Source organism: Podarcis cretensis, assembly GCF_951804945.1.
Source record: "Podarcis cretensis genome assembly, chromosome: 10".
NCBI classification, from domain to species: Eukaryota; Metazoa; Chordata; class Lepidosauria; order Squamata; family Lacertidae; genus Podarcis; species Podarcis cretensis.
This window is the reverse complement of record NC_137179.1, coordinates 39,675,559-39,690,578: the sequence shown is the minus strand read 5'-3', so window position 1 is coordinate 39,690,578 and position 15,020 is coordinate 39,675,559. Positions and strand designations below refer to the sequence as shown.

The 15,020-nt window shown below is 39.0% G+C and overlaps 1 protein-coding gene across 1 annotated transcript; it reads left to right on the top strand.

The window, feature by feature from the left end:
* The first annotated feature begins 2 nt into the window (after window positions 1–2).
* Window positions 3–13,329, top strand: NTS (neurotensin). Its single transcript, XM_079993989.1, has 4 exons — window positions 3–327; window positions 4,763–4,824; window positions 11,303–11,527; window positions 12,965–13,329. The coding sequence occupies exons 1-4, from the start codon at window positions 258–260 to the stop codon at window positions 13,109–13,111; spliced, it is 504 nt and encodes a 167-aa protein (XP_079850115.1). The 5' UTR covers window positions 3–257; the 3' UTR covers window positions 13,112–13,329.
* The last annotated feature ends 1,691 nt before the right edge of the window (window positions 13,330–15,020 follow it).

Here is a 15,020-nt window from a genome sequence, read left to right as displayed (position 1 = left end):
CTGTCATGCGTTTATGACATCAGCCCCCTCGCTTATATACTTAGGGAATGACCCAGAGCTCCCTTTATGGTCCAGACCTTCTGAAATCAGCTCAAGGCAGTAGGAAAGCCGAAGACCTCTCAACTCTCTCCCTCTCTCCCTCTCTCTCTCTCTTTTCCGTGCGTTTCCCTCCCTCTCTCCGCGTGTGTGTCTCCCTCTCTCGCTCACACAGCTTGTCCTTTCTTTGTACGGACTTTACTTTCTAGAGGGAAAGAAACATGGCAAAACTGAGGATGCAGCTAGTGTGCGCGATGCTCCTGGCGCTCGCCTCGTGGAGCCTGTGCTCAGGTAAGTCCCGTTACTGCAGCCTCTCTCCGCAGGGCGAACGGCAAGGGGCGCCTCTTTTCGGGCTTGCCTCCCTTTCTGGCGAGGAGGAGGACTCAGGACGATTTTATGCTAAGCTGGGAGAGCCGCATGCAGGGGAGTCAGTTTCAAAGATTGGGCGCTCAGCAGGGCGGATGCTGTGGTGGAGCCGCTCTCAGGAGGCGTCTAAACTCGGATATTTATTGCAGTGTGCGTGTGCGCGCAAGACTAACACACAACTTTCAAGGGAGTGTGCGTGTGATTGCCAACGCGCGCACGCTTCTCCCCTCTGCATCTGCTAAAAAAACCGGACCAAATGTACCAAAATAGTTCACTATAAGCTATCTTGATACAGTTGGCCACATCGAGGAAGATTCGTTCTAGGACTCTGAAAACTGATGAACCACACCTGAAACCGAATGAAAAATTCCTATGGCTTAATCCAGGCTTCGATAGGCTTGCGGTGCGCTCAGTCCTACACATGGAGAAAGAAGGTGATTCTAGATCAAAACTGAAATAAGACCCTTTAATGTGAAACAAACAGTAGATCCATTTTGAAGACAGGCAACTCGGCTCTGGTCCTCAGGTCTACTGTACGTTTGCTGGCTAGTTTTAGGGCAAGTCACTTTTTAAACCTGTAATTCAGTTCTTTTTTGGTAAAATACAAAGAGGAAAGTAATCTATCTCATAGGTTGTTGTGAGAACGAGGGTGCTTTCAGATGGGCACTTAATATTGTTATTGGGTTGTTCAAATATAAAAGGGTTGTTGTCAATAGGTGGTGCACATATATGTGTGTGTACACACACACACAGTGCTATTTCTCTTGAAAAAGAGGTTCACTATGAAAACCTCCCTCGTTCTCTTAGAATGGCAATGGCGCCCACCTGAGAGGTGCCAGAACTGAGTTCCCTGCATTTCCCCCATAAAAAGCAAATCCTGATTAAGTGAGGTGGAGGTCAAAATGGACTGACATTTTGATGCCTTGACATCTTATGGATGCTGTGAAAAGCATGCATACCGAGGGCACACCCATCCATAATCAACTCCTATCTGAAAGCACCCTGAATGGGATAAGAATGTATGGTTACTTGATTTGGCTCATAAGGTGAGGAATGGCTGCAAGGTAAAAGAGAAGATTCTTTCTGAAACTTTGGGCAAGATTTCCTGAAAGGGCAAACTGCATCTTTCCAGTCTGTCCACAGCTGAAACTCATCAATGACATGGTTGATTTCACATAAATTTAAAGGATCAGAAATAACTTTTCTCAATGAAAATGCAGGTTTAAGTAAATGTAGCAGCAGATCACCATAAAGAAATAAAGAAAACAGGGATATTTAATGCAAATATACTGCTTTAAATCAGATCTCCTCACCTCCCAAGAATTATCTGTTAATAACTTGTACTTTGGAATATCATTTCCCATAATGAAAAAAGCTGCAGTGTGCATAATGCAAAATAGTCTGATATTCCTATGATACACAGAGAGACATAAACTAGGGTAAACCAAGTTCAAATCAAATGTACACGTGTTTCATGACTATTCATGAAATATTTCATGGAGTAAAGATGTATTTAGTATTCAGCTGCTTCATGCAGAGTTCAAAACTCTATGATACATGGTTCAAGACTAGAGCAAAAGTATTCCCAATCTCATTTAAAATGCATATGCCTTAAACCTTTGTATCTTTATGTGGATTAGTGAAGTAGCAACCCAGAATCCAGTGCAGTTACAATGTTACAATAAAGAAATTCTTTTTTTAAATCAGTGAGGTTTAAAGTTAAACAACACTTCAATTTTTGTGTCATGCTGAACCCAATGAATCTTACTTTCAAAAACAGTGTTTAGGGGAGCACCTAACAGCTCTCTCTCTTTTTAAAATCAGTTTTTATCTCCCTTTTTATCAGTATATTGCATTTTCCTACCAGAAGAAATGTCAAAAGTACACAAACCATTGTTTAAGGACTTTACAGATATTGGGTACTTATCCCAGTTGATAACATGGATACTTTGATATAAACTGTTCTCATCCCAGTGTCAGAAACAGAGCTTTCTCAACTTTTTTATTTTTAAAAATAAATTCTCTGTTACCAGTTGTGCTGTTAAGTGTTAAGAAAGTTGTTTTAAGAAAAGTGGTATTTAGATCTACTTAAAACAGCAGGAGCTGTTTTCTGCAATGGCATAGCACTTCTCTTTTGCAAATGTTCTATTGCAATCCGCTGTTATTATAAAGCCAAGGGAACACTTATGCAAATATTCCATATTTCAATTTGAGAACATTGCTATTCCTTGTACTTGATCATCTCAAGCACAATCTAGTGATAGGTACTTTTACATCCCACTGGATTCCAATGGGAAGTGCAAGCAATTGCCAAAAAGCTTTCATTAAAACCAGTGCAGTGTCTTAAGTTTGACAGAATCATACCAGTGATATCCATAGACAGTCCATAGAACATTGAATGATTGCCATTGAACTCACTGAGCTTTTAATCTGAATACTTAGATTTACGTATTTATAGTTAGAACTGGACAATAAATGAAGTGGAACACAGCAGGGTAGCAAATACTACTACCATTCATATCTTTAACCCTTAGGACATGATATGCCAAGTATGACATGAGGTTGAAGGTGACTCTAAGTTTCAAAATCTGCTTGTGGAATTGAAACAGGATGCTTTTCATACAGATTATAGTAGCAGTTCTCAAGTGTAACTATAATTTTCAGTTGTCATTAGCATCATTATTCTAATGTGCACATCCCTGAGTTGTCTTCACTTATTTTGGAGATATACAGTGGTACCTCAGGTTACATACGCTGATTTGTAATCTGGTGAACTGGGTTCATGTCCCCGCTCCTCCACATGCAGCTGTGACCTTGGGCTATCACACTTCTCTGAAGTCTCTCAGCCTCACTCACCTCACCGAGTGTTTGTTGTTGGGGAGGAAGAGAAATGAGATTGTTAGCCGCTTTGAGACTCCTTAGGTTAATGATAAAGCAGGATATCAAATCCAAACTCCTCCTCCTCCTCCTCCTCCTCCTCCTCTTCTCCTCCCTACCCCAATGTTCTTTGTTATTATACACCAAGTTGTCCAGATTCCTTCACTACAATATAACTGCCTACTTTGGGCAGCATTCTTTCAGCAATATCGTTTCTCATATGATTTGTATTGCAATCTAGCTCCATTAGAGATGATGAAAAAAATGTTGATTTTAAGCAGATGTGGCTTGCACCTATAAGTTGGTATCTGTCTGCCACTTATAATTTATACCATAGACCTATTAAGAACACTATTCCAAAGATACTGTGTTCATTGTGTGAACTTAATACTGTAATAGATATGATCAACAGATTATTCTGTTTAAATTTTACTAGGTTAAATCACTATGAGCATTGTTGGGTGGTTCCAACCAAGTCATTAGTTTTAATAAGTCCATTTCATTGTTGTTTTCAGCTACTGGTGCCCTTGGAAAAACCCTGTGGCAACATAATACCCCTTAAGTATCTTCGTACATCTTTGTATATCTTGGCCCCCAATCCTAGTTATGACTTAAAACAGTTAATGATTAAATTTTTTGCTATCAACGGCACAGTGATCTTGATCTTATTCATATTTATTTAGAGAGAAGTCCCAGTACTTTCAATGAAACTCAATCTCAATAATTGTGCATAGGGTTGCAGCCTTAGCCACAGCAAACCATAGCTGCATTGGGGCCAAATGAACTTAGTTGCTCTTCTCCTTCCTCTCTTGGAATGCAATAAATTTTCCCCTGCAATTCAGTGTTGAAATAAATTACTTCTTATTCATGGATCGGTCCTCCAGACTTATCCTTCCCTTGAGGAAAAAGGGGAAAAGGAACTTTAAGACTTGCTAGCATGCTAGTATAGGGGTCACCTATGTTAGCAGAAAACTCTAAACCCCAGTGGAACCATAAATCTCTTACTGTTTTAGACACATGGATCCATACATACAAACTCACTGAATATGGAATGTTTACTGTGAAAAGTGTCCTTTCTGCCAAAAAGAGGTTCAACGCTATTTGACCTCTTGGATTTAAATATTAAATATTATGTGCCTCTGGGTAAATGTAGTAGGAACTTAAAATAATTAAGTCATTAAACCTAGCCCCCCATCCCAAAGAATCAATGGGTTCTGAGCCCAAAAATGGTGGTGGAGCCCTAAAAAGTTGCAGTGGACCAATAATAAGCTGCTTTCATGACTGAGCTGCACTTTTCCAGAAAGAGAGACTGCATAAATCAGGGAATGTGTATTAAAGAACAAACCACTTGCCAAGCATTTATTTTAGCCAGTGCTTAACCCTAAAATCCCTTTAAAGGATATTCCTAAATCCTATGTGTTGAAACCCAAATGCTAGTGATTTATAATGAAATAGCAAACATATGTTTCTGATTAACTCGCAGATTCAGAAGAGGAAATGAAAGCCTTAGAAGCTGATTTATTGACCAATATGTATACATCAAAGGTAATGTTTTTCCCCTTTTTGCCACAGAATGCATGAATTCTCAAACATATTTGTTTTAGCACACAATCAGTTTTACAATATTTTATACAAGGTATTGTGCAAAAATTATCTTCAATTTCAAAGACAGCAGAAAACCAAAATCTACGGGTGAAGGGATAGTGAAAAATTGATGTTTTCTCAGCTGAACTGTTGATACATTTACTGAACAGCCAGCATGGAATTATGGCCTGAAGTACATTTATTTGAGGAAGATATATTCCTGGTCAGAATATACCTGATGAAAGTTAAGGTAACATAAAATCAAATAATGATATAACTTTTTAAAAGGTGTGCAATTAGCATATCAAGCCAGTGAAAATCCATTCCAAGAACTGCTAGTTTTATCCATGTAGCAACATATTTTTAGTGAACCTCAAATTGATAGAAAAATTACTTCCATGGTATGAAATCAATGAATGATGGTTCCTTTATTTTGAGGATATTGTATCCTTCATGTTTGGTCTCAAATGGATGGCCTCAGGATCCCACAGGTGACATATCAAAATGTGGAACATATGGTTTGACAGGCAGGTAGCCAAAAAAAGGGTACCCAAATAATACCTCCTTAATGTAAGTGAATAGTTAATGTTTTGCCATCAAAAGATTTATTGCACGGGTTAAAAGCAGGATCCTTGAGACACAAATGGTTATCCCCCCACTCTGAAAGAAAACTTAATCAAAATTTTAATCTAAATTTTGGCAAGCTATAGTCAGTATTACCATTTTCCAAGTCTTTCACCTGAAATCCATAATGATCAGGACCTTTGTCTTTACTGGATCAGATGATTGCAGTCTTGTGGCCTTGGTAGAAATAGCATTTGTGCTGCTATTACTAATTGCTGTAAAAGAGTTCTCTAATATAATTGGGGGGGAGGCGCTCTCTCTCTCTCTCTCTCTCTCTCTCTCTCTCTCACACACACACACACACACACACAAACGAGCCACAGGGTTGTGTTTTGTTAGGATGATGCCTCAACAAAATGCTTTTTCTTGATTAAACTGGGTGATACCTTGGAGGAAAATTTAGACTAAGCCTTACTTGAAGACATGATCAAAGGCATCAAAAGGCAATATACACTCTCACCTAGTCTTCACACTGAAGTGAAGCATAGGAGATGGGAGCCTGTGGTCCTCCAAATGTTTTTAGACTAGAACTCCCATCATGTCTTATTATTGGCAATGCTGGTTGTGATTGACATTAGTTGGAGGACACAGGCTCCCCAGCTCAGTTATACATGATTGCTGAGGCATTAGCAGCTGCCCTAAATTGCCAGGGAAAAGTATAAAACATAAAGAAAACATGAATATTTTTATGTGGGGAAGGGGGTGGGGGAGACAACCAAAGAACCTATCTGATACAAAAATGAGCAAATTGGTTTCAACAAAAAGAGATGCAAATACAAACTGAAGTTGTGTGGACCCATAAAGACAAACAGATTTATTGTGGCATAAACTTCCATGGGCGGCTCTAGTCAATAAGCTTAGTCTTCAAGGTGACTCATGACTTCTTGTGTGCGTTTGCTACAGTAGACTAACTCAGCTAACCCCCTTTCGGATTTATAACAATGGAAATTGCTGGCACTTTTAAATTTAGATATTGAAAGTGGAATGACAAATACATCATTACTTCTGATGTACATGCTTTTTCCTTCCCTGGGCCACCACTACCTACTGTCACCTCAAACAGGTTTTTGAAGGCCAAACTCTCCAAAGCCTGTTGAACATAAATGATGGTGGGCTGAACTCTGGCACTTTGGCAGCTATGGATCTAACAATCTACCAACAGCTGTCTGAAATAGCAATCCTCTAATAATCTTTCCCCACCCTCTTTTATTCTGATAAAATACATGGATAGCACATTGGTAAAGCATACCAGAGGATGGCATTAATGAGGCAAACCTTTTCTTCTGGTTTGTGTGATATCCTTTGGGATGAATTATCATGGCTAGGTTCACAACCCATCCAATGGCCTTAAACTGAACAGCATAAAGGGATGAAGAGAAATAAACATGAAAGAAAACTGAGTGCTACAAACCTCAGGATTGAGCAACAAAGAATCCAACTGCCATGCTGTCTCAATTTTGAACATTTTAAACAAATAATTCAGAAATGTTACATTTATTTCTGGCAGCGTGCGTGCACTTTCATGAATGCTTTACTTCTTTTTCTTTTTTCCTCTTTTTAAATTAGTGTTCTCCTGTGATGAAACGATTCCCTGGACAGGCTTTTTCTTTTGTTTTGAAAGCCAGATCTCTTACATGCATCTTCTGCATTTCAGCAAATTGCTCCACAACTCTTGAAAACTTCACACTCTGATTCTCTTTAGGGCTTCTCCAGATGATGTGTTTATTGAGCATTCATCCCAGTTTGCTAGTGCAAAGCATATGCAGAGGTTAATTTATTGTCTTCCATTCAGAGCTTTCATCCTGCTTTGTGTGTGGGGTGTTCATATGTCTTTTCATTAATCATTAATTCATCACACACTGTCCAGTGCAATTCATTTTTGCTCTCCTAACTTCAAAAAGTAGTTTGGTTATTTTTTTAAAAAAGGTTTTGTTGAGTAACATAGCCCATTCAATCCACTTCAATTGAGCAAGGCTAAATCTCTGGTATGCCCATGAATCCCTCCCACAAAATAGTTACTTTCTGGAGGGACCATTATTTTTCATTCATTCATTTTCATGGGGAGCCTGCTTGTCCCTCCAGATGTTGTTGGGCTCCAACTCCTATCAGCCATAGAAAGAAGGTCCAAGGATCAAGGACAATAGGACTTCTAGACCTGTAATCTGGAGGGCATTAAACCCATAAGAATAGCCTGCTGGATCAAGACAATGATCCTGCAAGGCCTCTCCTCTTCCCAGAGGGGAGGGGTTGTGAGTGGGAGCAGCTTCCCGCAGCAGCAGGGAGGTGTATTTGGCTCCCTGCTTCTGATTTGCCCCACTGCCGCGACCAAGGGCAAATAGGGCCAATAGGGCTGGCTGGTGGGTGAGGTTAGCTGCATTTAAGCAGTCGTGGCAGTGCTTGGTCCCCAGTCTATTCCTGCATGCATCTCCCACCCTCCTTCCCTTTAGGTCAGTTTCCTCTGTGTATTGACCTTGCTATGGACTTCGGTTGGTTGCCTTGGTTGCCCAACGGACCTGATAGGACTTTTTTATCCATTTGGCAAATTGGCACCAGCCTCTTGGTTTTTTCACCTATCTCATAGCAACTTTTCACAACTTTCTGGTATTGGCGGTAAGGCATTGGAATATGTGTACTGTGTTGGAGGATTGGGTATGCCCATCATCTACCCCTCCTCTTTTGGGTATTCCATTAAAGGAATCCGGTGGTCATGGATCCTGTCAGATGCCCTGCTGGTGGCTAGGGCCATGGCACGACCCCCAGTGACGTCATGGGGAAGCTTCCAGTTGTATTTGCATCAGCAAGCTCCTCCCACTGGTTGTTAACCCTGAAATGACTCCCTGCTGAGCGGGGTGAAGTCATGTATTGCTGTTTTATCCAATGCCTAAGCCAATACTATTCACATGCTGTAACCAATAAAGTTGTGGCCTTATTTTGCCCATTAACCAAAAATAATGTGTCTTTGTTTCTTATTATAATCCTATGTGGGTGGCAGGTCTTCGACTCACAACCTGTTCTCACAGTGGCTAACCAGATGCCTGTGGGAAACCAGTGAGCAAAATAAGACCATAGAAGCATGCTCCTGCCCCATGGTTTCCAGCAACTGGTATTTGGTAGCATTGTTGCTGCCAACTGTGGAGGTAGAGCAAGCAAGTGTGGCTAGTAGCCATTGATAGTCCACAAATTTTAATGCCATCAAAGTTGGTGGCCATTGCTGCCTTCTAGGGGAGTGAATTCAATAGTTTGACTAGACGCTGCAGGAAGACGTAGTTGCTTTTATTTCTCCTGAATCTTCTAACATTCAACTTCGTTGGATTTCCACAATTTCTAGTGTTATGGAAGAGGGACAAAAGCTTTTCTCTAGTCGCTTTCTTCATACCAAGCATAATTTTATAAACTTCATTCATGTTGCCTCTTGCTTGCTTTTTTCTCTGAACTAAAAAGACACAAATGCTGCAGTCTTTCTTGACAGGGGATTCACTCAGTCCCCTTTGGTTACCATTTTGGTTACCCAACCTTGCTTTGGATCATCAAAGTCAGCAGCTGTTGCCTTAAGAATGTTTACCTGAGCATTCAGGGTTGTATCCAGCTAAGCACATAGAGTAAGCCCACTGAAAGTAATGAATCCATTATCATCATATCCAGTAACTTCAATCTGTCAATTCTGCATGGGACAAGCACTGGATACAAAACCCCTGCAAAACAGAGATGTCTATGAGTACCTTAATAATTGTTTATGTTCATGCTCAATAAAAAAATATCATTCAGATGAAATCCTAAACAATCTTTCAGAAGACCGGGCTTTGCCACTTTTTTGTTTTGCTTCCTGGACCCATCTGTTATTGCATCCCGGTAATTAAGTTGTCAAACGATCCTGCAAGGCTTGGACAGGTTCAGTTCCAAAGTAACCTTGCTTCAAAATGTCTTTCTTAATTAATTAAAATTGTCACTTCATGGGTAAAAAAAATTCAGGAAGGTCTTGACTGCAATTTTAAAACAAAACTTTGATAAATTTAATATTGGTGGGATGAAAAGGCTCAGTTTGTAGGATGTGTAGATCACAGAGTGGGTGCAGTCAGGCTGTCAGAAGCCATGGATCATTTTAGAGGGGATTGTTGTCTTAAAAGAGGTACTACCGGATCTTAGAAAGAATCCTGAATATGTGGATTTAATCACATAATGTATTTCAGTTTTCCATGAAACTGTGGATATTGTTATGACAAAATAATAGATTAAATAAACACAAGCTTTTTGTGATACTGTATAGAAAACACACGTATTTATGTCTACTAGCAAGTTTCAATCTTTCGTCCTACAAATGAAGGGACAAATGAAAGTATGGGAAACCTGTGGTCGTCCAGAGGTTGTTGGATTCCAACTCCTGTCAGTCCTGGCCACCATGGACCAAGGTCAGGGATAATGGGAGCTTAGCAGCATCCAGAGGGCCACATATACACCATCCCTAATTTATATGTACAAAGAAAAGAAATTCTGAATGTTAGAAGTAAGCTTTCCACTTTGAAAAATCTCTTAAGGCTCTCTTGAATTGTCACTTATCCAACAGCACAGATGTAACAAGGTTTATTTTAACTGGCAAAATAGCAGAAGTCTGGGGAAATGTTTTGCATTTGGAGTCAACAATTCAGTTTCTGTACATCCATGGTGGAAAATTGCTCGATAGAATGAAAGTGCTCCAGAGAGAGAATTGTATCTTTTTTCCAAACTAATTAACAAAATTAGTTACAAAGTTTTAATGAGCTGACAAAAAAACCTTCCCAGTGTAGTAAAAGTGAAGTGTTTTGATGTTAACACACTTTCCTCATGTGCATTCTTAAATGCAAGGAACATCGTTTAGGTAAGCAGTGAAGGTGAGACTGACTAAAACAGAAAAACTGGTGATCTGTAATCAAAATGTCATGCTCAAAGTGGGGGAGGTGGCCCATCTGTAACTGCATAGGATGGCAAGTGATGGAACTTAGAAGTTCTCCAAATAAAATGCATCCAGTATTAAAACAGTCAAAGTTTACTTGAGTTACTTAAGGGATTCATCTCTATTTACAAAGCACAAAGACTTGTAAATAATGTCTAAACCAACCTTAGAGCTATCAGGATCCAGTTAACATTTTTAAGAAGCATCAGCAGAAATGTAGATATTCAAGATATGATTAAAAGTTAAGGACACTTGATTGTAACCATTTCATTTCTACTCAAATTACACCTATGAAAATCTATATCCATTCATTTCAATAGGTTGACTCTGAGTATGACTGGCATTGAATACAACCATAAGCTCAGATCACTCAAAGACAGAGCAATGACAGTTGGGAGTGGACAGCCCTAGGAGGTATATATTTGATTAACTGCCCATGACTGGGTTGGGAAGATGAACCCTATAACTTTTTTTAATCACGCAGAATGTATGCTATCACTAGCATGCCATCATTTTGGCCCAGATGGTGAGCTTAACAAGCTGCCAGGATCTAGAGCTTTGTGAGTGACTCTCAGAATCAAGGGAAATGAAATTCTGATATGCTGAGAAGCATGTCTAACCTTGTGTCAGCTTGCAGCCTGAATGACAGCTGCTGAATCTGTGCTATATGGGCAGGGTGGATGGCAGAACAGAATAGCAGGCAAAACCTAATCCTCACAGTTAAGCCTTCAGCCTTCTGTGACATATGAAGCACTTCTTAGCATACAGGAACAACAGCTATATGGAAGCCTGAGAGCACATTCAAAAACCTTATTCTGTTATTCAAGTGGCACTATCTACTGATAGCAGGCAAGAACATCTGACACGCTGTGCCTTTTGATCTTTCAGATAAACAAGGCGAAGCCTCCTCAGTGGAAAATGACCCTTCTAAATATCTGTGACCTCATCAGCAACATAAACAACCAGGAAGAGGATGTGGGTGATGTTGAAGAAGAAGACCTCCTGTCAAGAAGACAGTTTCCCTCTACTCTTGATGGCTCTAGTTTGGAAGCGTTGTTGACGTTGTACCAGCTTCAGAAAGTCTGCCACAGCAGGACCTTTCAGCACTGGGAGGTAAGTCAAATCATGCTGGGAACCCAAGTTTTGCTTTACTTTGATCATATTACTATGAAAAACCATTTTTATTCATAGAGTGCACAGATGAACTTATTTGTGTGGTTTTTAATGTTAAACAACAACTGATGAACTCCTTTTACCGGTCCACAGTAGAAAGTGTCCTTTCATATTGTATCACAGTGTGGTATGCTGGCCTGACAGCCACAGACAGAAAGTCTCTACAGAGGGTGGTGAATAAAGGACATGATATCATGGGCTGTCCCCTGAGTCCGCTAGATGACATTGCAAGGGATTGTTGCCTTAGGAGAGTGAGAAAAATTCTCAGGGATGACTCACACCCCGGCCATCATCTCTTTAATCTTCTACCCTTGGGCAGGAGATATAGAAGTATAATCAGCTGTACCAACAGGCTAAAAAATAGCTTCTATCTGTGGACTGTTAGGCTGTTGAACGAAAAATAACATAGTGAAATTGACTTGTGAGGTGGTGTGTTGTTTGATAAGAGATTGAGTGCTTGGGGGTCGGGAGGGAGGCTCTTTTAATTTCATTGCACACAGGCTGTACAATGACAATAAAGGTATTATTATTCTTTTCCAGTTAGCAAGGTATTGAATGAAGACCGCCCATAGTTTAACAGGTCTTCAGGCTGGTATTTTTATTCCTTGATTAGGAATGTCATAGATTTATTCCTAAATGATGAAGGAAATTGTATTGGACCCAGTCTTGCCCTTAAACCTCAGAGTCTGACTTCTGAAGCACAGTATGCTAAGTAATACTTTAAAAGACAAGGCATTAAAAAAGTACGAAGTCCCATCTCCTTGACTACTGCAAATCCCCAACTAGTTCCCATACATCTAGAAATAGATGGAAAGAGTTCAAAAGGAGAGGGAGTGCAGGTAACATCCAGTCAGTCTTTATTTCTGCATGCAATACTTTTCTGATCCTTAGGACACGAAGGGTATTATTTTATTATTATTCATTTCATTTCTATACAGCTTTCTATTTTTAAGGGGGGAGGGAATCTCAAAGCAGTTTACAAGACATTAAAACATCAAATAAAACAATCCAGAATAAAACATTCAAATATTGGAAGTAAGTCAGATATAATTATACATTCGAAACAACACAATTAACAGGAAACTAAAATATTTTCTTAAATATTTCAAATGATTTCTCCAGTTGGAGTTGGGGGGGGATCCCTATTGGGTAATGGGAGTTGTTGGGGAAAGCTGGTGTAATTGTTCACTCATGTTGACAATTCTATAGTAATTGAATGGCTCATATTACACGGTATTAACTTTAGGCAGCATAGATGATAGATGATAGATAGATGATAGATAGATAGATGATAGATAGATATGATTCAGATGTGCTCCTCTCACCAAAAATCCATAGGAAAACAATGATTCCATATTATCTTGTTATAACCAACAGTTACTTCAGCAAGATGTTTATGACCCTGAAAATGCAAGCCAAGATAAAGATCTGATGAAGAGGAAAACTCCTTACATTCTGAAACGGCAACTGCACGTCAACAAAGCCCGACGACCATACATACTGAAGAGGAGTTCATATTACTGACTCAGCAGTTAAAGTAGTGTTTATTTAGTTTCTAAGTAACTGTGCTTTATGGTTACCTTATTTCAACCTTAAATCTTATTTGTGTGGAAAATAGATTATGGAAAGTGACTGTGTCTTTCTTGCCACTGTTGTTTCTTGGTTGTGATTTTTTCCTACTTAAAATTCATTGGAATAATACATTTGAAAATAAATCTAGTTTCTAAGCATTATGCATTGTACACCACTGAGAATTTTGAAGAGTTGGCAACATTGTTTACTCTGTGATACACAATCCTTTCAGCAAGTAGAAGAGCATAGTTGTATAAAGCCTTTCAAGGATATTTCATAATTCAAGCCATGTTGAATTATCCATAGTTATTACACAAGTAAATTGCAATATAAAACATTTTGACATTCATGATGATGAGTTATTCCATCAGTTACTATAGAATGCTTATTAATAAATTCATAACACCCAAATGCATTTTTATCGTCCATTCTAGCTCAAACTGATTCAGAAAATGAAGGACAAAGCCCATAGAAATTATATACACCTTAAACCCCAGACAAATCAGGGGGATTGACAGCACAATCCTATGTTCAGAAGTACGGTAAATCCCATTCTATCCATTGGGGCTGGATGCAAAGGATTGGAGTCTTTATGACACAATTAAAGCTCCAATCCTTTATTCATTTTCTTGGGGGCAGAGACAGAAATAGCTGTCAATTTCAGTTCTATCAATTTCTCATTTTTCCCCAATCTAAAATTCAGTTCTCCACATTTCTGCACCAATTTCCATTTTCTGTCTCTAAAAAAATCCTCATGAAATTTTATCAGCATTTTTTGTATGAATGTCTCCTAACACAGAAATGTATGTATGCAGTTCTAACTAACGTACACAGTGTTGTAAGTAATTTATCCTAATATAATGCATTTTGTATGATATTTTCACAAATAGCCTCATCTTTAGGCACACTTTCCCCTAATATATACCTTAGAGAAATATTATTTGGTCAGAGAACTGCACCACATAATTCAGATACATGCACATTTCAAAGGATAGCTGTGCTTTTGTTCTCATATTGTTTCAGAAAGTGTGGACTCTGATAGATTTGGCTTTCATTTAGAACTGAATTGAATTTTCTTCCCCAGCCCCACTTTGGAGTAAGTGCCATTGAACTCAGTGTGACTTACTTCTGCAATGACATGCCTTGGATTGTACTGTGAATTTATAAGGAGCACTTAACTGTCTTAGGATCACTATCTCCTATGCACTAGAACCCAATGGACACAGTTTGGAAATGAAATATTGTCAACTGGTTTGGAGAGCAAAAAGTATGGGGCTGGGCTTGATTTCTTAACTGGAAGCTACACTGATTGCTTTGATATGGAAATTGATAGGATAGGTTATAAAGTGCTTCAGGTGCTCCATTTTACTGAACTCGTATGGCTAGGATATGATAGGATATAATTTTAAGTTATAGAGAACTCTTCATCAGGCATGAAGTGAATATTCACTTCATGAAGTGAAAGAAGAGTGAAACGGATGTGAAATTTCCTGCAAAGTGGGAAGAGCATAAAGGTTCACTAATGTGGGGGAACTCAAGGGCAAATCCTTACTCAGTCTTTAAGCTCATTAGGTATCGTCGAACCAGTTGCTATCATTCAGCTTAACCTACCCTCACAGAGGGTATAGAATACAAATTTCATACTGATAATGTAATTTTTTAAATATAAAAACACATTTTAAGCAAATGAAAGGTGCTAAAATGTTTTCAAAAACCTAATGAGACTCATACATTCACTAAAATTGGATTATACTTAGAATTCCTGAAAGCAGAACTATCACCAGACCATATGCCAAGATAAAGTAAGCACTTTTAATACCACACTGATCAATCAAAGCATCAGTATCAGACTGATAATAGC

Coding starts and splice junctions, on each gene's coding strand:
- NTS (XM_079993989.1), top strand. CDS start 258: ATGGCAAAACTGAGGATGCAGCTAGTGTGCGCGATGCTCCTGGCGCTC. Junction 328..4,762: donor CTCGTGGAGCCTGTGCTCAG/GTAAGTCCCGTT, acceptor ATTAACTCGCAG/ATTCAGAAGAGGAAATGAAA. Junction 11,528..12,964: donor GGACCTTTCAGCACTGGGAG/GTAAGTCAAATC, acceptor TATAACCAACAG/TTACTTCAGCAAGATGTTTA.